We start from the raw sequence: 22,895 nt of genomic DNA, 5'->3' as shown, positions 1-22,895 counted from the left end.
GGAACAACTGTGGGAATGCGGCGAAGATAAAGGAGTCATAGAGGCTCCCCCCCCCCCCTCCCCGCCCCACCAATACCGGATCTATCATCACAATAACGGACTGCAGACAGACAGCCCTGGAGACGCACGGCTGTCACTCCGGGAAATCAGAGTGGGGTGGTAGATGTAAGGATTGCCCCCGGATCAGTTGGATTTAGCCCGCTACCCTGGACACCACCACCAGCCCATCTCACCGGCAGATCACGTCAGATCCCTTCTGCCCTGTCTCGTTTCAGCTTCAGTGGCTTTCCCTTGGCTTTTTCTTCCTACTGGATTACCGACAGCTGGAGCGAAGAAAAGGGTGGCCGGGCATGGAGAGCTGAGGGCTGATGGAGGCAAACTTGAAGTAGCCGAGAAAGACACCTTCAGCAAAAGAGGGAACCTTCTAATGTATGTACAGATACTCAGATGAAGTCAGTGAGTATAGAGGAACAGAGGAAAAATCCGTGGTATGTATTTTAAAGACCTTCTGAGGCCGATAATAAACCAATTGTGGAGAAGGGTGCTGCCGTAGCCTGGATTGTTGATGTACGCACGCACACACGCACATGGATTTACAGCTCCAGTCTGAAGCTCTCCTCGCAGCGGATCGATATCCTTCTCTGTTCTTTTTGCGTCGATTTTTTAAAACAAGGGAGTGAAGTATCCTGGGATTTATCGTCGCGTCGTTAGCGCTGAACTTTTCCCCCCCCCCCCCCCGCTTCGCTCTCTCACCTGTCCATAACCTGTGTCCTCCTGTGGTGGAGCGTGTATGTTCTAGTGCGCGCGCGCGCGTGTCTGTCTGTCTGTCTGTGTGTATGTGCATGTATGTGTTTGGTTCGTTGTCCGCCAGAGGGAGTGCAGGTTATATTGCTGGTGTATGCATTTTGGCGCTATGCCACCTTTTAATTAGTAGTAGGTGATTGTGATTTCTGGTGCTTATGCATTAGTTCATTTTTTATGTTTGTGCATGTAGACGAATAGGATAGACATTGTGGGGATACTTATTTAAGATGCCCAGCATTGCTTCTGCACCACGTCCCCTTCCTGGTACATGCCATCGTATCATTTGGCCACCTGTTTGACCTGAACACCCCAAGAGACTGAAACTCCAGCAGGATGAGTGAGCGCTCAGGTGCAAGCACTTTAGCAGCCATGACACTGGAGGAGCCTGGGGCCGAACAGGCATCGCCCCGAGCCCCGGGCCCTCTCCGCTGTGGCCCCTGCGCTGTGTGGCCTCGCCAGCAGACCTGGCTGTGTGTTGTGCCCTTGGTAATGGGCTTTGTGGGACTGGGACTCAGTCTTATGCTGTTGAAATGGATTGTGGTGGGATCCGTCCAAGACTATGTACCCACTGATCTGGTGGATCCCAAAGGTAGCATCGGACAGGACCCTATATTTCTCTCCAAACCCAGTGCCATGCCCAAGGGGCCTGACATTTCCACCACCACCACTGCTTCAGGTGCCTCTGCCACAGCAATGCTGTCTACTACCACACCACTAGCTGCGGATGGTACCGCTGCAGCGCCAAGAACTCGATCCGGGCCACCAGCAAACCACTCAGCCAATGGCAGCGCTGCTAATGGAGATGGCAACCGTGCCCCACACCTTCACAACCGTGTCAGCACCCGCATCAGTGGGACTGTAGTTACCACCTCCACAACCCACACCACCCGACTCACCCCACCACCCAGCGTTAAGGAGGTCACCCCTCGCAGCACTGTTACAAAAGGAAGCAGTACTGGTAATGGACGTAATGGAGCTGCCAACTCAAAGCCAGGACAGACTTCTGTCACCATCACCACCACAACAGCTACTGTGAAAACCACTGCCAAGGCACAGCCGACCACCTCCCAGCCGGCTGCCCCGGTCAAGCCCACATCACGCTGGAATCACGGACGCCCAGGAAAGGGCCCGGTCACACGCCCGCACCATCGAGTCCGAACACGTAAGTTCACTTTTTGGGTTTATGGAGTTGTGTGAGTGAGTGTGATCGTATGAGTTTATCTGCAGAACTTTAGATGAATGTTTCACAGGGGCTCTTTTATGGCAGTATTAATGGTATGTCACTATAGCTACCAGTTATCACATATGACTGTATCCCTCTTCTCTCTGATTTGCTTTGATATGACTCATGGTGTGAGAATATAAATTATTTCCTTTTATATCCACATGCAAAGTGGATACTCCAGCAGCTTAACATTAACCGTATTCATTAGCACAGACAGGTATCAGGGGATATTCTCAGTATTTTCACTCCTCTCATCTTTATCTTTTACATGTGCCTTAATCCGATATGAATCTTACCTCCGGAGGAGTTCCCCCCCCCACCTGCTGGTTTAAGTAGCATTAAAGGCAGGACTCCATCTAGTCGAATACATTTTTTGTTGTATTGTTTTCCTGCTAGAGTTGGGATGTTAAAGCTTTGTGATGTGTGCTGTGACTAAGAACAGTATATTTCTGTTATGAAAACAAGTAACAGGAACTGGTTAGGTGTCAAGGTGAGAGAAAGGTTAGCTCACACCTCCTGCAGGGAGGAATCTGATATAGCAAGGCCACACATCCCATTTAGATGAGAGGATCCTGGGAGCAGAGTGTTGAAGGTACCGTTTTCACACGGCAGGGAGAAAGAGAAAAAGAGAAGGCTCAGAGAGCAAAATAGATGAATATGAAAATAAGGCTGCAGAGGACAAGTAGAAGTGGAGTAGGTAAGAAAGGGAGAAAAGAAAAAACTGAAAAACAACATAAAGCTGGAAAGGATGGTGAAGGAAGGAAGAGAAGGTGGGAAGCATAACAAGGCAGGAGAATGAAGAGTGGGAGCTGCGAGCAGAGAGAAATGGCAGATGGAGTGGGCTAAGTGAGGGAAAGGCTTCAGGGAAATACAGGGTCTAAAGCAGGGGAGCTGTGAATTGTGCATATTTAGCATTTTGTAAAGAAGCAAAGCTTCCTGATTATTCATTCCAAAAGGGACGTGCTTTTAACATCACAAGATTTCTTTATTTTTCCAGGCGTGGGCGGGGCAGGATGTGAGTGTAATCATTAATGCTGATGAAGTATGACTATGTAGTTTTTTTTTTTCCTCACACTCACAATTTTGTAACTAATTCTTGAAAATAGTTTATGATTGCCAGCTTGGATTTACTACTCAAATAAATCACACACTTTCTTTAGCTGCCTAAAGCTACAGTGATACAAAGGAGCCATTGACAAACAAGTACTGTGATCAACATGTCATGGGAAAAACATGCACTGAAATGGATTTACCTTGAACTATGAAATTGATTGCTGTTATTGTTCAGCAAAATGTTCTTGAGGGCATAATGTTAATATGCAAACAAAGGTTGAGTTCTGAACATTTCTTGTATGGACAGCATCAGTTGGACACGTCAGTGGCATTGATTCCACAGGGGAAATTTTTTTTCCTTACCTCAGGACAAAATATTTCAACGACACTGGATATTAAACCATATGTATTATGTTGGCAGTTGCATGGCTGCGGAGGTAATAAGTCAGACTTCGTTTGCCCGGCTGAGGAAGAGCATTGGCTCTAGCCAGCTTGAATTCAGCCAGCATCAATGGATTTCAGTGGGGACAGAAGTATAGAAACACCAATAGACAGTCCTCTACAGTATAATCCACTGCTTCAGAGTCAATTACGCCATTTGACAAAGAGGTGCCAAACAAATGAAAGCTGCCATACTGGGCAGCCCTCATGTGTGAAGCATCTGTTTGTACTGTATACTATAAAAAGGGCACTGCTTTCACTTCCTTCCAGTACACTTCCTTAAGCTGCCCTTAGTTAATAAAAGCTTCCAGATATCCAAATAATTTTCACTGGAGGCTGATGTTTTTGATAAGTCTCAAGCCTGCATGTTGACATCATGCAGAGTGGGCTGACATTTTGGTGTACTTGGAATCTTTATCCCTGCATTTAACAGATATCTGTCAGGCAACAGGTGGCATTTTATGGGCTCCAAAACACATTTCTGCTATGCTCAATGGGGAATTTATTTAATAATCTCTCTGTTTCCAGATTTAGTCTTAAAACGTATTCTGTAAGCCAGACAGCCCTTTCCTCAAACCAAGAATACAGGAAAAACCGATGAAGTCTATAAACTCTCAGCCTCTTTTGTGTTTGCCAAAACATCTCATGGCTTGTTTCTTTGGCTTGTACCTTGTTTCTTGAAAAGGAGTGAGCAGTCAAATCCTGTACCTCACCAGAAACTTAGAGCAGTTTACAGTTACTGTTGTGAAAGGTTATAATCACCTTCACAGCAGGCTTTGTTGTAAGAAAACTTAAAATGATAATATTCCATGAAGTGTCTGAATTGACACTATGGGACTCATTTCTTGTATTTAATAGTACATGTGATATATATTCTGACAATAACCTTATATTTGTACTATGTAATGTACAGTGCTCTGATGTGCCTTTTCAGTTGACATTTCATTGAAGTCTTATCTTTGTAGTATTTCTTTTTAACCAAGGGTCTTATTCGAATACATCCTTCTTCATTGCCCAGCAGCCGTGTATGAATGCTCAGCTTTCATTGATGACTGTACGTAGGCTGATTGTTCTATGTATAAATAGACATCCACAGCAGATCCACAACAACTATTAGAAATCCTTCATAAATAAACTGCATTTAACTGGAAATGTGAAATTTGAAGAAAGATGGCTGTCAATGTGTTAACTAAAGCCCAGTTTAATTTACTTCGCTCACCCTCTCTCATTTTTACGTTTGTGGATTACAGCTCTTCATGTGCAAAACCACATCTGAAAATCCATCGCTTCCAGTATTCAGGAATGATTTAAGCCCCTTGAAACAATGCAAAACTTTAGAGAATATGGCTAGAAATGACTTCTTAGCGATCACTGTGGACCCATATTACAAGTCAAGGCTACCGGTCAAATGGCTTCTTCTGGCGATGTTGCCCAGTGTGGTGATGCTATAGGTTAAAATAATAAAACAGTCTCTTTATTCAGTATTGCTTTAATTCACACCACCCTTGTGTAACATTTGTGTAAAGCATTTATACAAACTAAGTATCCTTGAGGGCAACACATAGCCTTTTATAAAGCTAACCTTGGAGTTGTGGGAATGCAGTCTCTTTTAAAGCTTGACTGTATCAAGCTTACTGAGCAGTGCAATGTATTTAAAGTGTAATGATACACAGAAAATGTTTTGGCTGATGATGAGACATTGTAAAACAGAGCTTCAGGTACATTTGTCTTTACCCACAGCCGAGTGAGCTCGTGCTTTGTTAAGATGGGTTTACTAATGCAGTCATACTGTAAGGTCTCAGGTTTCAGATAATCTAGACTGCATGTAGGAGGCAGTAACGTGATTTTTATTTTATTTTATTTTTTATTTTTTCTGCTGTACTCATTGGTGGTGTTCCTGCTGCTTGGTGAAACTGTGTCCTGGATAAAAGACAAGCTCTGTCCATTGGGGATAATGACATGTTTTACCTATTCCTGTCTTCTTTTCCCCTCTCTCACCCCCCTCTCTCTATCATTCCCCATTGTTATTGTATCCGCTCTGTGTCATTGTATTCCTCCATCTATTTTTGCCTTGCCTTTGTGCTTTCTGTCTTCACATTCAGGAGCATATGGGCAGATGCAGAAAAACTGGCACACTTGTGAGCACAAAGAACAGCACTTAGCATGCATGTGCCATGAATCTATCATCTGGTTTTCTGTATTTTCTGTATTTGACTTCACTGTCTACACACAAGCCCCATTAGTTCAGAAGTAGTGCACAATGAGTGCCTGTTGGGAAACCATGGGATGCTGTGCTGGCTGTGTTCCACTCTCTTCTCAGTTGTAAGAAATCTTCCATAGTGAAGCCTGGTTGTAATTCCCTGCACATCTCGCTAGCCTGATTCCAGATTTGTGAATCACCAGCCCCATTTAAAATTTTTGTCAAGCAATTCAGGGGTCTGGGGTTGCTCTTCAATGGAACCAGTGGCTGTTTCCCCAACTGCTGAATCACTTACTGCTTTTATTGGTGGGATCCATTGTGGGAATGTCATGAAACTGAATGCAAGGAAAGTGACACAGCTATCAAAGCTTCTGTAAATTAACCCACTGAAACAACAGCTATTAAATCAGAACAGCTGTGCACTAAAGGTACTGAAAAGATGAAAAAGTGTTGTTGCTGTTCTCCCTGTTGGTTTAATTTATCCATTTACTTCTTTGGCACGTGAGGAAATGAACTGCGAGGATTCAGTGCTTACTCTTACATCTTGTAACCGCCTGTTCAGAGGTTTTTCTTTATGGTCTACAGTGAGGAGAATTCACTTCTTTATCTTATATAGATAATGGATGGAAAATAATAATAATAATAATAAGTTACATTTATTGGCACCTTTCAAACACCCAAGGGCAACTCATAAAACACAGCAATACAAAGAGCAAGGTTAAAATCAAGATGAACTGGATGAACAGAATGACTTGTGTTGCATTTCAGTCTGAAAAGCAAACTAGCATCATACAGTCATGAACTCAAACTCCAGCCAGATATTATGCCACAGCTCTGTTTTTCCAGATAGGAAAATACCAGAGAGACCTACATGACCCTTTTCTCTGATGTCACAGAAAAAAAGAACATAAATGGATGTTTTTCCTTTATTTTCTTTTTCAGACTATACATGAAGCCTGCACAAAAAACTATTGTAGGACCAGTGGAGCGTGTAAAGTGGATTAAAAACAAAGATATACAGTAAATCCAGTTTGCCTCTCCCTTTCTGTTTCCAGGGAGATCAGGTTCAGATTTGCCAGGCTGCCTTTGAGGCCTCTCTGTCTCTCCGGAGACATGCTCTTGCTTGTGCATTGAGGCTGTCCCAAGCAGGGCTGCTTCTGCAGTTTGTGTGTACAGATGCACTGATTTACAGATTTCTTTCTAGCCGGAAGGTAAGTTATTAAGGAATACTTTAGCCCGGACAGCTTTTTTTCCACTTGGTCTTAGCACGATTTGTAGATCTACAGTAGTTACACAGCCATGTTGTTAGCCTCAGAATCACCCCAGCTTGGGACTCTTGTGTATTACATGCACTTGAGTCACAGATGCTGCATTTCCACTGTCGGAATCTAACAAGCGATATACCCTTAGTGGAAACAAACGCAGAACCTGTGACAAGCGTTGCTCAGATCTACACATTTCAGTAGGTTCCTATAATGGAAAACCCCCGAGAGATAAACTTCCTTGAAAGCGGGAAATTGAAACTTGGTGACCGTTTTAACCCCATACCTTTGTTTCATAACAATCACTGAAATTCTGAAGGTATTTCATGAATCCTCAGTCTATTCTACTAATCTGGAATGAAAAATAATCTGGTTCAGTCCAGGAAAAATATAATTTCTTTTAAGTTACATTTTGGGGCATTTAGCCTTTATTCACGGTGAATTGCCGAGATGCGTAAAGGAAACAAGGCAGACAGAAAGGGAGACCTCCAATAAATGTTGGCGGTTGGACTTGATCCGTCAACATCGCACATGCAGTGTGCTGCCAAGTACATGGTGTGCCATGCCGTATCCCCATGGCTATGGGGCGCCCCAGAAAAATATAATTTTAATTAGTTTCTCAGGTCATACAGTTTATTTTCCATTAAGCAAAGATGGTGACAGGAAATTTCTCTCTCTCACTTTTTTGTCAAAGTTGAGCATGAATGTATTATTGTAACCATTATATTATTGTCACTCTTTTATTATTGCAAATTAAGTGAAATTATTGTTGTAATGGTTTAAATACATTAGTTAAGTTGAGCCGCTGTCACACAAAGCAGTAGTGATGACATCATTTCCTTTTGCCATTTTGGCTTAATCTGCAAAGAAACTGTGTGACCAGAGAAACTGACTAAATTGTAATTTTTCCTGGACTGGGCCAGATTATTTTTGATTCTACATCATTAGAGGAGTCTATGAAGATTTGGGAAGTACCTTCAGAATTTGGGTGAGTGTTATGAAATGAGGTTGAGGTTGTCACATTGACTGGTTTTAAAGAATCTTAATTATTTAAAATGAATTAAGTTATTTCATTATCTGTAAGTGCTCGGATGAATGTCAACATACTGGAAAAAGAAGTGATTCATTTTAGAGCTGCTGGAATAGGCATGAAGAAAAGTCATATCTTCAGACATGCTACAGTACATGTACATGACAGTGTACCTACCATCTGGCTGCCATTAGTGCCTGTGCAAAAAATACAATCTCAAATCAAAGAGCTTGGTTCCTTATCCCAATTGATGACAGATTTCTTTAAAAAAAATCATTATTTGTCCCTATTATGCCGACATAGTTGAGATTCAGCAGACAGTCAGACGAGCACACATGCGCATGCAGATTGTGAAACTGTACAGCATTCTGTAGCGCTGGCCCTGGACATTCAGCTAGCACAGACACTTGACACTGATGGGCACCAATTACAAAGCAGAATGCATCAGTTTGTTCAGTGGGGTAAGCCTGCAGACAAATCATTCTAGAGTGACAGGCCAGAGAATTCTTGAAATTTTGTGGGAATTGATCTCATGGCCTTTCCATTGCTAGTGCCATGCTCTACCCACTGAACCTCACAAAATCTATAAGGGGGGCCTTGAGGATGTCTGTGAGAAACAGGGTGTGCCTGATACAAAAAACACAAAAAAGAATTTAATGGGGCACAGACTGTCAAAAACCACAACAGCATGCGCCAGAAGTAAGGATGCAGCTGCATGGTAAAGGCAAAGGGACATCACAGTTGAGTGAATGGGTCTGGGCCAGACATCCTAACCCACCGTTCCCGTTGTATTTTTATTTTTCATTTTTATGCAGATTGCCCTCAAGGCATTATCCATGTTTGAATTTTTAAGCATTCCACTTCAGTCTTGTCAGCACATTGCTGTATATCCTATACAGAACAAAATCAGCATATGATGTAAATCAATTATATTACACATTATATAAGCAACTCAAGGCACAATTTTATTTAATAAATATATGAATATCTTTAGGTTATGGGCTTTTAGCGAGATAAAACAAGCAATCTGAGGATGTCACCTTGGGTTAACGTTTGTTTTTTAATAGAAAATGATTAATCGATTAATTGAAAAAAATATAGTCAGATAAATCAAGACTGAAAGTCACAGCCCTAAACCACTATTTATCATACATCACCATAATGCATAATGCATAATGCTAGAGAGAAACAATCCAGCATTGACATTCAAACATGAGCAGTGTACTAATGGTTTGGGCACAGTGCAGTAAAACTGCTACCAAACTGTGCCATGGTAGCCTAGCGGTACAGAACGGAGCCTATACCATGTAACATTCAAAACTGGAACCCTAAATAGTTGTTGCATGGCATCCTTCCTCACACAAAGAACATTTGATCCTTGAGTTGAGCCTCTTTGGCTGCACTTCCTCTGAGGATGATTACATATCCCGCCTCCTTCAGTTGCATTGGCAGACCCTAAACTGCAACAATGGCCCTAATTCTCATCTTTTTATAACCTAAATAAGGGACATCCCAATCCAGTTCTGTTGGCCCCGATACAGATTCCATTCCATTAGTATCTGCAGATACTAATCCCGATCCAGTACTGATATTTATAATCTAAATAAGGGACATCCCAATCCAGTTCTGTTGGCCCCGATACAGATTCCATTCCATTAGTATCTGCAGATACTAATCCTGATCCAGTACTGATATTTATAATCTAAATAAGGGACATCCCAATCCAGTTCTGTTGGCCCCGTTACAGATTCCATTCCATTAGTATCTGCAGATACTAATCCCGATCCAGTACTGATAGTCTACTTACCTACAGTAAATGTTAAAAAATAGAATTAAAGTTAAGGCTTCAGGTTATGTGTCTAAAGTGTGAGTGATATGCCAACCAACATGCAGGTAGTGTAGACAGCTGGATTGATTAATATAGCAGCTTATCAATTTCCTGACATGAGTCCACTCAAATACAGGACTGTAGTTCTAAATATCGATCGAAATTGGATCAGGCTTTATTCTGGCAGAAACCAACCCTATGCAATGTGTCTGGATCAGCACCAGTACCGATACCTAGTATTAGATCAGGACATCTCTAACCTATATTGTACACTGGTTGTTTGCAGTGCTTAAAGGTCTGGAACCAAGTACTGCCTGTAGAAAATTCTATTCCATTCCATATAATGTAATGTATGCATATACAGGCCTACCAGTTAAACTATGATTGTGTTGTTGCTTTAATAGATATCTCACACTTGGGCAGTAAGTGACATTTGACTCTCAGGCAGCAGACAGGGGACCCATAGATTGCAAGATTGGCTTACTGTAAGTACTAATTGAGGCCATCTTAGGGCTTCTTAATGTCATTGTGTGATTTATCTAGACAAAATGTCCACTGGGAGGTGGCAGATAGAAGAAGAGGTGGGGCAAGATGGTACTGGCTGAAATATTAATGTGTAGGAAGAGAAACATATGGAATGTTTGTAGCCGGAAGTGTGAATAATTGATGAAGCTTCCCTTTTATAAAGTACTTGAATGTCCCATGCTTGGTGGTCTAATGGCAGAAATATGGTATATGATTTTACTGCACATGTAGTTGGTCTCCACGGGCAGTCTTTTTAGAGTCAAAAGCACCAATAGGTGTTCATGACCTTTCTTATTATTAAATGTCCCTGGACACAATATCAGCAATACTTTTGCATTCATGTTTAGCTTTGTTTTGCTCATCCCTTGTCATAAATGTGGCAAAAAAGCCTCCACCACCGAGTTAATGGTTACTAATGTTTCCACAGAGAAATAAAGGTGTTCTAAGTCTCAGAAAAGAAAGTCTCCTAATTGAAAGTAAACAGTGGGATCATTATTGTCTCTGAACATGACTCTCCCGCTTTATATTTTTCAGAGTGGAAAAAAATGGAGAGTAGAGAACAGTTGTAAGGACTAACTTGACTGGTGGTGGTGGGGGGTGGGCGCACGTACTGGGGGTGTACTCACTAACTCACTTATTTTAATGACATGCTGTCCTTCCTATTTACCCAGAAGTGTGCCACAGTGCTTTTTTTGAAAACGTCTTAAAGAATGGGTACTCTGTAAGGCTTCAAATCCGCAAAACCCCTATCTTTAATTAATTAATTAATTATTTCACTCATTCATTTGCTCACTCATTCATGTGCAGAAGACCTGCTGGTAGCTCAAGGGGCACTGTGATACAGTAGTTCATGTGGCTGTGGCAGTGCAGAGAGGATTACAGTCCATAATATCTGATCAGAGACCGCTGGATCCCGATATTGAATTACAGACCCTGCAGGAACTTTGGTTCTGTTATCAATTTGCAAAGGAATAACACAGGAAGAAAGAGGATGAGGACGGGAGCTGGAGGTGGGGGTAAGGGGCTGTGTGTGGCTTTGAGGCATATTTTGCTGGCATGCAATCAATTTAATAACAGCCAATTGGGACTGCAAGTGGCAACACAACTCTACAGTGCCATGTGTGATGTAGGTAGTGTCGAGTTCTCGAATTCTGCCCTATTCAGTTGATATATTTGGTCCCATTTTAGAGGGATTACGACTGTAGTGGCTGCAGAAAGCCTTCATTAACCATTGTAAAAATCATGTTTATGACCTACAAATCCTTTTAAACATTGTAAAAGCTGTATGAGGAGTTATTAAAGGAGAGCACTGTGTATAAAATTTTAAGACATACAGTATATGATATGATGCTTTTGAGTTTTATTAATGTTAAATTACATTTCCTTTTTAAACAGATACTCAAGTAAGAATTCCTACAAAATAATCCCACACCCTAACACATTTTTAATTTCAGACTGAGACTTGTTTTGTTGGCATGAAAATAAGGTTCCAGTTGTGAAGTGTAATTTAGACAACATTGCATCAATTCCTCCAAACTTTTCTGTATCTAAACCTCAGTTATTGCAGTATGGAGAGATATTTATGTCATAACTTTAAACTGAGGTATGCACAGCATGTGGAACACGATTTCTCACTAGCCCTGCTTCGCACATAGCATCTGGGTACATGACGAGCCTGCAGGAAAGTGTGGATTGCGGAGGTTGCAGCAGCCAGATTGATTCACTGCAGTGTGTGGCCTGCTGCCACCCCCAGTGACGGGAAATGTGCCATGGTGCCCTGGTTGAGATGGAGAGGCTTACTCTGGCATGTGGAGGTGGAGCTGGAGGTCACCTCTCACTCTCTCTCACCTCCCTCCCACTATCATTCATGCCTCTATACTTAGTTTCTGCTTTTTTATTCTCGTCCGCATGCCCTCTATTTTAAGGCACCCTCTTGCCTCTCTCTTTGCTCTCCGTTCTTCTTTGTGGGGTTCCTTCATTCACTTCACATTGCTGACCGTATGAATACCAGCCAATGAGAGCTCTTATCTTAGGAGTGTACCGGAAGAGATAAGAGTATCATTCATCATTTCATATTAGGTGCTGTCACCACTTCCTGCTAAGAATTACCAAGGAAATTTTGACAAGGAAGGAACTGACACTAATTCATTATTATGATTGATTGTGCTGCTTTTTTCATGTGGGCCTTTTCATATCGTAGTGAATCTTAAAGCTGTATAGGTGTAGCATGCATGGTCACTGCATACCTTGATAGCTCATTTCCATTCATTTTTTTTTTTCACCTTACTGGAGATGTTACATGAGATTGCAAATAGATATCCAATTGATCTGTTATTTTGTAAAACATTACTGAATGGTAATATATAACACATGCACAAGTGAAATTAGCAAATTTTTATAACGTTGGAACCCTGGAACTAGTTGTCAGTGTGTCACATCAGGGCCGACACACAGTGACAGATAAACATTAACGCCTATAGATAATTTAGAGTCGCCAGTTAACCTAACCGTCATGTCTCTGGACGGTGGGAGGAAGCTGGAGTACCCACAAAAAACCCATGCAGGAACGGGGAGAACAAACAAGCTTCACATAGAAAGGCCCCAGTCGGCTGTCAGGTTCACTTCGGAGCATTCTTGCTGTGAAGTGACAGTGCTAACCACTACACCACTGTGCTGCCTGTGTGGAATATTGTGTCCAAGCATATTAGGCGGCAGCTTTAAAGATGCCGATTTTAGTTTGCTTTCATCTTGTCTCTTGCAATGTTTTTGTGTCTCTGTACCTCCTTTTAGCAGTATAGTATATTATTTAAGCTGATGCTAGATTGTGCTTTTTTTTTTTTGCTTGAACATTTGTTTTCTTCAAATTAAGACACTTTATTCTGTTATTTTATATGAAGGATGCTAGAGTATGTGTACAGCAGTTATTAATCAAACATCTGTATAGGCTTCAGTGATCATTAAGCAACATCTTATTTAGATTTTTGAGGTATTTGTGTGTCAAACTGTTCAATTTAACCTGAAAGATGGCCTAATGCCTCTTGTGAAGTTACAACAGATGCCATTATTTTCAAAGAGTGTGTCAGAAGCCCCAGGTGTGCTGATGAATAGCAGGAGAGGGAGCCCTGAGTGAAGAGGAAGATGGAGATGAGGACTGACTAAGGTCAAAGCATGTTATTTCCCCGGGGGTATGCACATGCGGTAATCCATGCACGGTAAACCCTTATCCATGGGGATAATGTCAACGTACTCTGAAAGATAACAAGACAAAGGCTGTTGCCTAGTGCTCACTCCAGTCTGTGTTTCATATTCCTCTAATCTGCCATCTTACATGACTGTTCTATGGATTTGTTGCCCACACTTGCTGATTAACACAAATATACACTCTTTGGACAGTGCAACCAAAAAAAAAAGGTGGACAGAAATGGCATTTACTGCATTTCATTTCACTGTATCAAGTGCCCTTTTCTGAGTGTTGGTTGAATCAAGAAGGCTGAATGGGAACAGTGTGTAGTCAGCAGAGCTATGGCTGTTATTGTACAGTTCATCATCGATAGGAGGCAATCAAGGGGCAGTAAACACATCTATCAACCTTTGTTTGCCATCATTAAATGTTATTTTAGCCTCTTATTTAAGTGTACCAGATGTTTTTATTACTCATGACAAGTTGATTGAGCAGGCCTAAGTGGAGAGTTACAGTAAACAGCCTGCTGTGCTTCCAAGTTAAATGGAGGAACCAGTTGTTAATTATCTTTGTGATGTGCCTTTTTGGTGTGTGTCTTTTTTGAGTGTGTGTTGAGTGCGTTTTGCGAATGTGGCGGTTCTTCAGCGGTGCAGTATAAGGATCAAAGATCATAAATGGACATTTGGCAGTGTAGTTCATGCTCAAAGTGGCCTAAGACATCCAAGGTTTCAAAACATCGAGTTGTCACTAGACTCATAGAGCATCCATCACACTCACACCCAACCTGTCAGACAACTCGGTGAATTACTGTATATGCTGAAAGCCCCCACCCAGCCCTGAAACATCCAGGCAGAAACATCTTTTTATCTCTCCCTTCCATCTGATGTGCTGAAAGGGATGCAAGGGAGTGAAATGTGGACATCTGTTTTGATCTTTTGAATAATAACTATGCTTCAAAATGATCAAATGGAGCTTATTGTTTTGTAGGTAAATAATGGTATGGTTATGTTATTTACTACAGTACCAGATGCAGCACTTTAAAAGTGATATTTCAGTTCTGGCAGCTTGATCAGATGAAGTTGAACATTTGTCCAATCGCCTATAATATATTTAGCACATAAATGTCATCATCAGAATTTCATGAAAGAACATCAGGATGCGAGTGACATTCTCTTAGAGAAGCCTTTCTAGACTCCAGTGCGTCTTCTCCTGTTATGTATCTATACTTGAAATGGAAACACCAAAGCCTATCATGTATTTTTCCATGACTGCTCTTAATGGATTAGAATGAAGGGCTCAGTACAAGTGAGACACTGCCGTTGTAGGCACTAATGTGCACTCCTCTCTCAGTCATCAAGTATACACTTTGATCCCAGCTGGAGTCAGGGATGCTTCAGGGATATGATGGAATATTTTATTGCAGTTGAGGGAAAGCAATTGGCGGGGATGCTTCAGTTGGACTGCTTCACCCTCTCCTCCTTATACTAACTTAAGCTTTAAAGCCAGCTGGGTACCCAAGTGACTCTTTTGCATGTTGTTACTCCAAAACTGTCTGTTTTACAAAAGGACTGTGCTCCCTCTGAATTGGCAGTGTGTGTCTGTGTCAAATAAGGGTGGTATGAGACTGGCGGAGGCTGTGAGGGTTAGTGAAAATGAGCCTGACACTGCAGCCAGAAAGCGTCTGTGGTATTACTGAAAATAATGAAGATTAAGCTGAGAGCGAGTAGTGGGAAGATTGTAGGGTCAGTGTGTAAGATCAATGTATGGAAAGAAGTTAAGATAGATGAAGGTGAGAGCAGACAGATTTCCTGTTTCTTAGAAGTGGAAGCCATTTTGATTAAAGGGACCCACATTTCTCTGAATGGCCACATCAAGGCTTTATAGATAACAAAATACAGCACAAGGCATCATTTGTGGTCGTCATCTTGGCACAGAGCTAGGAAAAGTTTTGAATTGTACGATTTTAGGCAACAAACAACTGCATATCTCTACACAATATGATATGGTTCTTATAGTTGCAACTAAGGGTTATTTTTTTATTGATATTTTTTGATTAGTTGATTAATTCTATGGTTAACTTACCAATAAATAATAACCAGACCAGATTTTCTACCATTCTTTTTTAGTATATTGAGCATGATTCACTTACTCAGAAATGCCCTTGTATTATTTATCTATAAAAGATTGTTTACAGTATAATGGAAATCCTCATCCTCTGGTTTTATAGGCCTATGTGTGCATAAACAAACTACGTACAACTTGAAGATGAGTTGGAAGATGCTTGCAGTTGTTTTGCTGTGGTAGACCATTTCAGTTTGACAGATCATTCTGTGTAAAGAATTCCCACACTTTTGATGATTGGGCTTGGGCTTTTTGGGATAAAGTCTCATGTTCAGCATGCCCAGAGATGGGATGAGTGTAAGCTTTGCAACCACTAATGTATTATTTAAGTCTAGATCTTGGATGACAAAATGGTGCCCAGTCTTCCCAGTGAAAGTTGCTCACCTGGTGCATTCGGCAAAAACTTTTTTTTCTCTTCTGGGTTTGCTTGCACATGCGCATTTGTGTTTACCACACTCACTCGGCTTAGACTTTACATTGGGTTGGTGTCACAAAAATAATGTAGGCTTTGGGAAAATTTTACCAATATAAATACAATATAATACAAAGAGTGATAACTGACCTTGTTTATCATTCGAGGTGTCCTGTCAACTGTTTTACAGATATCTCTTTTATCCTTGTGGCTTATGGAGAAAATGCTTTTTGGGGATTTTTGTTGCACTACTGCCAGTGGCTGCTGTGGAAAATTGGCTGAAAGCCTGAGTGGTGGCACTGAATCCAGGTTTCAATAATACGTTCGTGATTGCAGCACATCAGCACATTGCATGCAAAGTGACGTACTTGTATTTACGTACTGTAATCGGTTATGTTGATGCACCACCCCACTTGCAATTAAATTCTGTTGCTTCAGTTAAGACACAAAAGATGTTGCTTACAATGGGTTCATCACAGTTCACTCTACTAGTATTTTGTTTCCATCTGTACTCACTCGTGTACATCTAAAGCAAATCATGCAGTATTATTGTATGTAATTTAAAGCAGGCCGCTGCTCGTGTTGGGTCACAACCAGAGAAAGTCCATCAAACACTGAATATAAGTCAGAGTAGGCCCATGCTTTTTCTTTGGTAATCCACAACAGCTGGCGCATGTGTGTGTGTACACGATGGATAGCATGTGTGCCCATACATGTATGTGTGGAGATAGCAGGGCCAGATGGGTCCAGCTGTGGATCTGGTGGCCTAGATAAAGGCTAGATGGGTGCCATTACCTTCATGAGGTGCCAGCAGAACAGTTAGTGTAGGTGTTAAAAGCTTGAAGGCTTTGATGGACCCAAACATCCAGCTGAGATAGGGCTCATTAGGAGCTGTTTCTTTATGAAGTCTGTAATGAAGCTTGTTAAAAACTGACCAGCTGACAGGGGCATTGGAGTTCATTAAAGACTAAACCTCTATGATGTGTGTCAGTAAACTGTACATAATTACTCATCTACTCTTTTTTTGTCAAAATAGTGACTGATTGTCACAAGACACTAAGATGAGGTCCAAAAAAGAAATTAGTTCAATTCAGTATAATATTAGGACTAAAACTAACATTGTTTTTTTAATAATCAGTAATTGTTTTTTCTCTTACTGTTTATGAAATGTCAAAAATAGTACAAAAAAAGCCCATCACAGCTTCCTAAAGTCCAAGGTGATGTTTTCAAATGCCCTGCCAGCAGAAATGCAACACAAGCAGCATGTCCTCATAGTGGAACACCAGAGAATGTAAAGTATTCTTCCAGAATTTTTGCCATTAAAGTACTGAAATAATGAATCATTAGTCAAAATAGTTTAGTTATTTTTTGCCAATTAATCAACAAATCCTCACATTTTACAGCAAATGTTTACTTGATTAATAGCTAGAAATTAACCAGTCGTCAAAATTTATATGTTAAAATTTTGTTGGTTTAATCAACTATTCAACTAATAATTTTTAACACATATTTACATTTGGGGAACATATTTTAAATCTTAGGCAGGTTCCTTATTTTCAAACTTGGCTAGATATTGCATGCAGCCCATAGCAGCCATTTCAGAAAACCTCACCACAGAGCCCTCTCCCACACAAACACTTAAATGGCCATTATGAGAGGAGAGGTGGAGAACCAGAGCTGGCCTGAAGAGGGTATATGAGGTAGCAGGCCTCTGTCCTTTTGTAGGGAACTCTAGGACATTGAGAGCCTTCACCAGTACCCCAGGGAGAGGGAAGACAGATTAATGCAGAGGCTTTAATATTTCAGATGAAAATGTATTATGGCTCTCTTGCTCTTTCTTTTCTCACGCTCTCTCTCTGGCACAGACAAGTGAGCTTAAATTTTGCTTGCTCTCTCGTACTCTCTTCTTATGTCTTCCTCTCTGGCTAGAAGCATGAATGCATTTTGCTGAGGGGTAGAATCCCTCATCCAAAGCTTCCCTGTCTACTCACTGTGACAGGAAGTGGTAGATCAGCAAGAGACAAATCTAAACGAATGGTGGAGTGTGTGATTTTATGTGCACGGTGCCCCATCTGTCTGTCTTTCTCTGTGATGAACTTGCACCGAAAACTCTTGACCTTACAAACCAACCCTTCACTGTCTATCCTTGGTAGCCTTATCTACAGACGGGTGAGAAATGAAAGGAAAACCAACATAAAGTACCTCAGTAAGGTGTTGGGCCTCCGCTTGCTGCCAGAGCAGCTCCAGTGCACCTTTGTATTGATTCTACAAGTCTCTGGAACTTCACTGGATGGGTGGACAGCATTCTTCCAAAAGATCCTCCCTCATTTGGCATTTTGATGATGGTGGTCTAGACGCTGTCACTCCAAAATCTCCCACAGGTGTTTAACTGGGTTGTGATTTGGTGAATGCAAAGGCCACAGCATATGATTCACATCATCATCATACTCATCAAACTATTCAGTGATCTCTTGTGCCCTATAGAGGGGGGCACTGTCATCCTGGAAGAGACTGTCTTGGATGAGATGTACTGTAGGTTTATCTACTCATGTTTCTGTCATCTTATGTGAAGTTCAGTCTCTGTAATCATTTAACTCCACTGTATCGGATTTAATGCGTCTCCATTACATGTAGTACGCTACATGTGAAGGTCAGGGGCATTGTGACAACATGGTAAGCAGAGACATGCTATTCTCCCGTGAGTGCATGGGGTGTTAGCCCCTTGGCCTGCTGGGAAATATATTCCCTGATGCATTCCTTGGCTCAGCGAGATCTTACAGGTGCCACAACTAGATTTTTTTTATTTTTTTATTTTTTATCAGGAGCGTGTGTGGGCACGCTTTGTTTTTTTTATTTCCTCTTCTTATGGTTTTCATTTGATGCATACTATTTAAGATGTCATTCTTCATCTACCTCCGCTCTTGGTGCTTGAGGCTGTTTGTTGGAGAATGATGTTCACTTCCCCCCTGTCTTCCTCCTCGTTTCCAGAGCTGCACATGTCATTTGCACGACAGCACACACGAGCACATTTAGGCACATAAGAAGACACATGCCAATGCTTTCTATAGACACTCACACATGCAATAAAAAAGCAGGTTTTCTCTCTTCTGCTCTTTGTTTCTCTGTGCACTTGTCCCACACTCTTTTACACACACACACACACATATACATATACATGATTACATGTACATACTGTATACGCACACACACACATACACACACACACACATGCAGTATACACACCTCTCCAGTTCATCTCCCCAGAGGCCTCCTGCCTCTCTCCAAGCCAAACCGTGTGCTAATGTGCTGATGTGTTTGACACACACTCTTTGCCTGTTTCCCCCTATTTCTTCTCTCCCTTTTGCCATATCAGTTTATTCAGGGCTTGCTCCCTGATCCTTCCAATCTCTATCACCACAGATGCTTGAATAACCATGCACACACAGCTTACCCTCACCAAGTCATTACTGTAAAATTGGATGATTTACATGGTGGAGACCTGCATTCGGTCCCAGTGAGGAAGACTATGTGTGTGTGTAAACAGATTTTGGTCTCCACAACATGAGTAGTACAGGTGCATGCACACACACACACACACACACACACACACACACACACACACACACACACACACTTCCATCACTTCATACATTGATTTGCATTCATTTTTTGGAGAGTTATCCTAACCTTAGCTGTAGCCAGAAATTGGCAAACTCTAACCTAAACTTACTCTAACCTTAAACCAAAATGTAAAAATTTGATCCCTAAGGACACAGAGTACCCACAGTGTGACCGTTATGTCCCCACATGAGTAATACCAGGTCTCACAAACAACTCTTATGCTGATTTTTTTTAATTTTTATAATTAAATGTTGGCCACAGCCATTGTGGTGACAGACACAATGTTAAAAGTAATGAGGAAACTTTTACCAGTGACTGGAACCTGAGTACAAGGTGCAGTTTTAATTGCTGGTGATTTCATTGGATTCTTTTCAGATTTACAGTGACTGTAAAGTGGGATACGACTTGTAAGCAGATACTAGATGTTATATAGATGTTCAGATACGTGGTACTTTGTCTTCATTGTGTTTCAAATTTGTAAGTAGTAAAACTTAATGTTTATTGTCACTGTTTACTGCAAAACAGACATTTATTTTTGAAGATGCAGCTTTATGGTATGTATCTAACTCGTCGGTTACCCATATAAAGTGCAGTGCAATCTTTCTTAGTTTTTTCAAATGTTAGCTATGAATACAACTTCAATATGATTCACCACTGACACTGTCATTACCTTTTTGCATGAAAAGAAGCCTGAACTGGCTCTTTGTCAGGTACAGAGGAGGGAAACAGATTAAGGTATGTGTCACTGAGAACGTAGTCCCACCCGCTGGTATAACTTTAGCCAACAGGCAGTGCACAGATCCAAGCCTGATTCAAGATATGTAGAAACAATTTGTTGATTAATCACTCAGTTGACTGGAACAAAATTAATCTTGTTCATGTTATTAGCAGTCCTTTGGTCTAAGCTTTATATTGTAAGGATTTGCTAAATTTATATAAATGTTAATTAAATTGGCTTGAGCCTATTGGTTGAACTAAATCAGTCATTTAAAAATGCAACCTTGTGATGTGGGAACCTTTTTTTTTGTATATTCCTTGCATGTAACTTATTATTAGATGGTTAAATAAAAAATAAATAATGAAAATAATTGTTAGTTATGGCCATAATCAATGGTATTTTGCACATTTGTTAAATATTTTATAATACATATAAGAAATTCTCAAATTTGGAAATAGATGGTATCTGAACTACCATAATTATAGAACAGCTTTGACAGAGAATTTTTCATGTAATCCTAGATGGATCCTAATTTCAGGATTGTAATGTACTGTGCTTCCTGTAGAGTTCTCATTGGAGGAGGATTTGTCAGTGTCAACCAGATGTTCTTGTTCTCATTTAGCCCTCCGCAACTGTTTTTGCAGCACTACTACTTAAACTCTCTACACACTTTTATATATTCTTCTGGTTGTGTTGGAACAGTAAAGTGCTTTGGTGTGGACAGTTCCTCTTTAATACAGCTGCCATAGTTGCTCTCTCTGACTCACAATCACTGCTCCACAGCCTTTCTAGCTCTCTTCTTGAAAATAAAGTTGGTCTGTCCAGTGCTGAGAGTGGTAACACGGGTCGCTACAGCACTGAGCTTTTAGAGGTCAGCATGAGTCAGCGTTAGACAGGGTGCAAGAGGAACATGGTGTTGAGAAGCAGCGACGCACTGAGAACAACTGGCTAGAAAAGGGGGAAGGGCAAGAGCTGAAGCCAGAAAGGGGGAGAAATGTTAAGGGTAGAGGGATGGAGGACAAAGTGGAGAATGGAGCAACCAGGATATCAGTCTCAGTTACACAGTTTCACATGGTGGATGCCCTCTTTAAAAGGCCAATTACTCTGTAATAGTCCTAGGCTGACTAGGTGATTTCTCACTGTGCTGAGTGGAATGGCAGAGCAGGAGTGGAGTCAGTCCAGTGGAGAGACCCAATCATCATTGCACTGGAGTGAAGGGAGTCAAGGGACGTGTGTGTGCACGTATGCTTTGTGTGTGTGTGTGTGCGTGTAGGTGTGCATGAGCACTTTGTGTGGATAATTGTCAATATTCCACTGAATTCATTATGGAATATGACCTTCAAGCACTACAAGCATTCTTCAACAGGACTGAAATGGTGTGTGTGTGTGTGTGTGTGTGTGTGTGTGTGTGTGTGTGTTTGTGAGATTACCCACCTGTGTATGAAATAACTCTCACCAGGGATAAATTATATGTTCTGATACATCAAACTGAGACAGAGGAAAGGTGACTTTGCTTTAAATCCAACAAATTGAAATGCATTTTTATATATGTATCGGTTTCTTTATTAAACTAATTGAATTGAAAGTGAATTCAGTAAAAGAAAAACAAGCTTAGCAACCATTAATTAACAGCCATGATAAATGGTGGTTCTCTGTCATTTTTCCCCTTTGTATCATGCTTGTCTGTGCCTACACTAAAATCCCTGTCCTTTCTTCTTGTCTGCCTCATATTTATTTATGAATTTATTTATTTTTCCAGCCCTCTTTTCCTTTCCTGCTCTCCACCATCCTGGGCTTAGCGACAGAGTATTCCATACTAATTAGTTGACATTAAGCTTGTTTCAGTGCTAGACTCATGTCACCACGGTTCAGAACATCAGGTATACCTAAATTATAAACAGACATGACTAAGAGGATTGTAGTTGCAAAACAACACAGCAGTTGCCCATTTTGACAATGAAAAGACTGTGACCATATAGCATGTATGCTAATGTTCTGTCCACTGCCTGCACTATATGAAATGCATCCTTAAGTGAAAGAAGACTTTGCATCTTATTAAGTGTCAATCATCTGAATGTGGTTTCAGAGTCATTAGCTATTAATGTCCTGAAATGGCCAGCAAGGCAAAGGAAGCAGGGGAAAAGAGACACTCACTTCTGGGTCTGACTAGCTATCACTTACTGTACATAGAGCAAGTACAACTTATTTATGCTATAGATGAGGAAAATCAGCTACAAGGAGTTTAGGGAGTGAGTTTAATGACACAATTCATTAAATGATGATATGATATGATTGAATAAAAATGATGTGGGAAAAGTGGAAAGTTAATCATATTATTTGAATACTTTAAGTTTGATATGGTTGCATTTGTTATTTGTATATCAAAGAAAGGAAGTGTTATAGTTGTATATACTAAATATTGTTGTTAGTGATTCACAAACATCAGAACTGTCAGAATCTAATCTGATTTTATT

At 41.0% G+C, this 22,895-nt stretch overlaps 1 protein-coding gene across 3 annotated transcripts in view; it reads left to right on the top strand.

Annotated features, from left to right (window-relative positions):
• The first annotated feature begins 730 nt into the window (after nucleotides 1–730).
• The window catches only part of nrg3b (neuregulin 3b), a 172,459-nt gene continuing 150,294 nt past the window's right edge, over nucleotides 731–22,895 (top strand). For all 3 annotated transcript variants that reach the window (XM_020605249.1, XM_020605250.1, XM_020605248.1), the window contains exon 1: nucleotides 731–1,966. In XM_020605249.1, the coding sequence (XP_020460905.1) occupies nucleotides 1,138–1,966 (829 nt within the window). In that variant the 5' untranslated portion in view covers nucleotides 731–1,137. The remainder of the gene's footprint in view (nucleotides 1,967–22,895) is intronic.

Source organism: Monopterus albus, unplaced genomic scaffold (assembly GCF_001952655.1).
Source record: "Monopterus albus unplaced genomic scaffold, M_albus_1.0 scaffold69.1, whole genome shotgun sequence".
Taxonomy (NCBI): Eukaryota; Metazoa; Chordata; class Actinopteri; order Synbranchiformes; family Synbranchidae; genus Monopterus; species Monopterus albus.
Note: the sequence above shows the minus strand (reverse complement) of the source record. Positions and strands in the feature narration are given on the sequence as shown.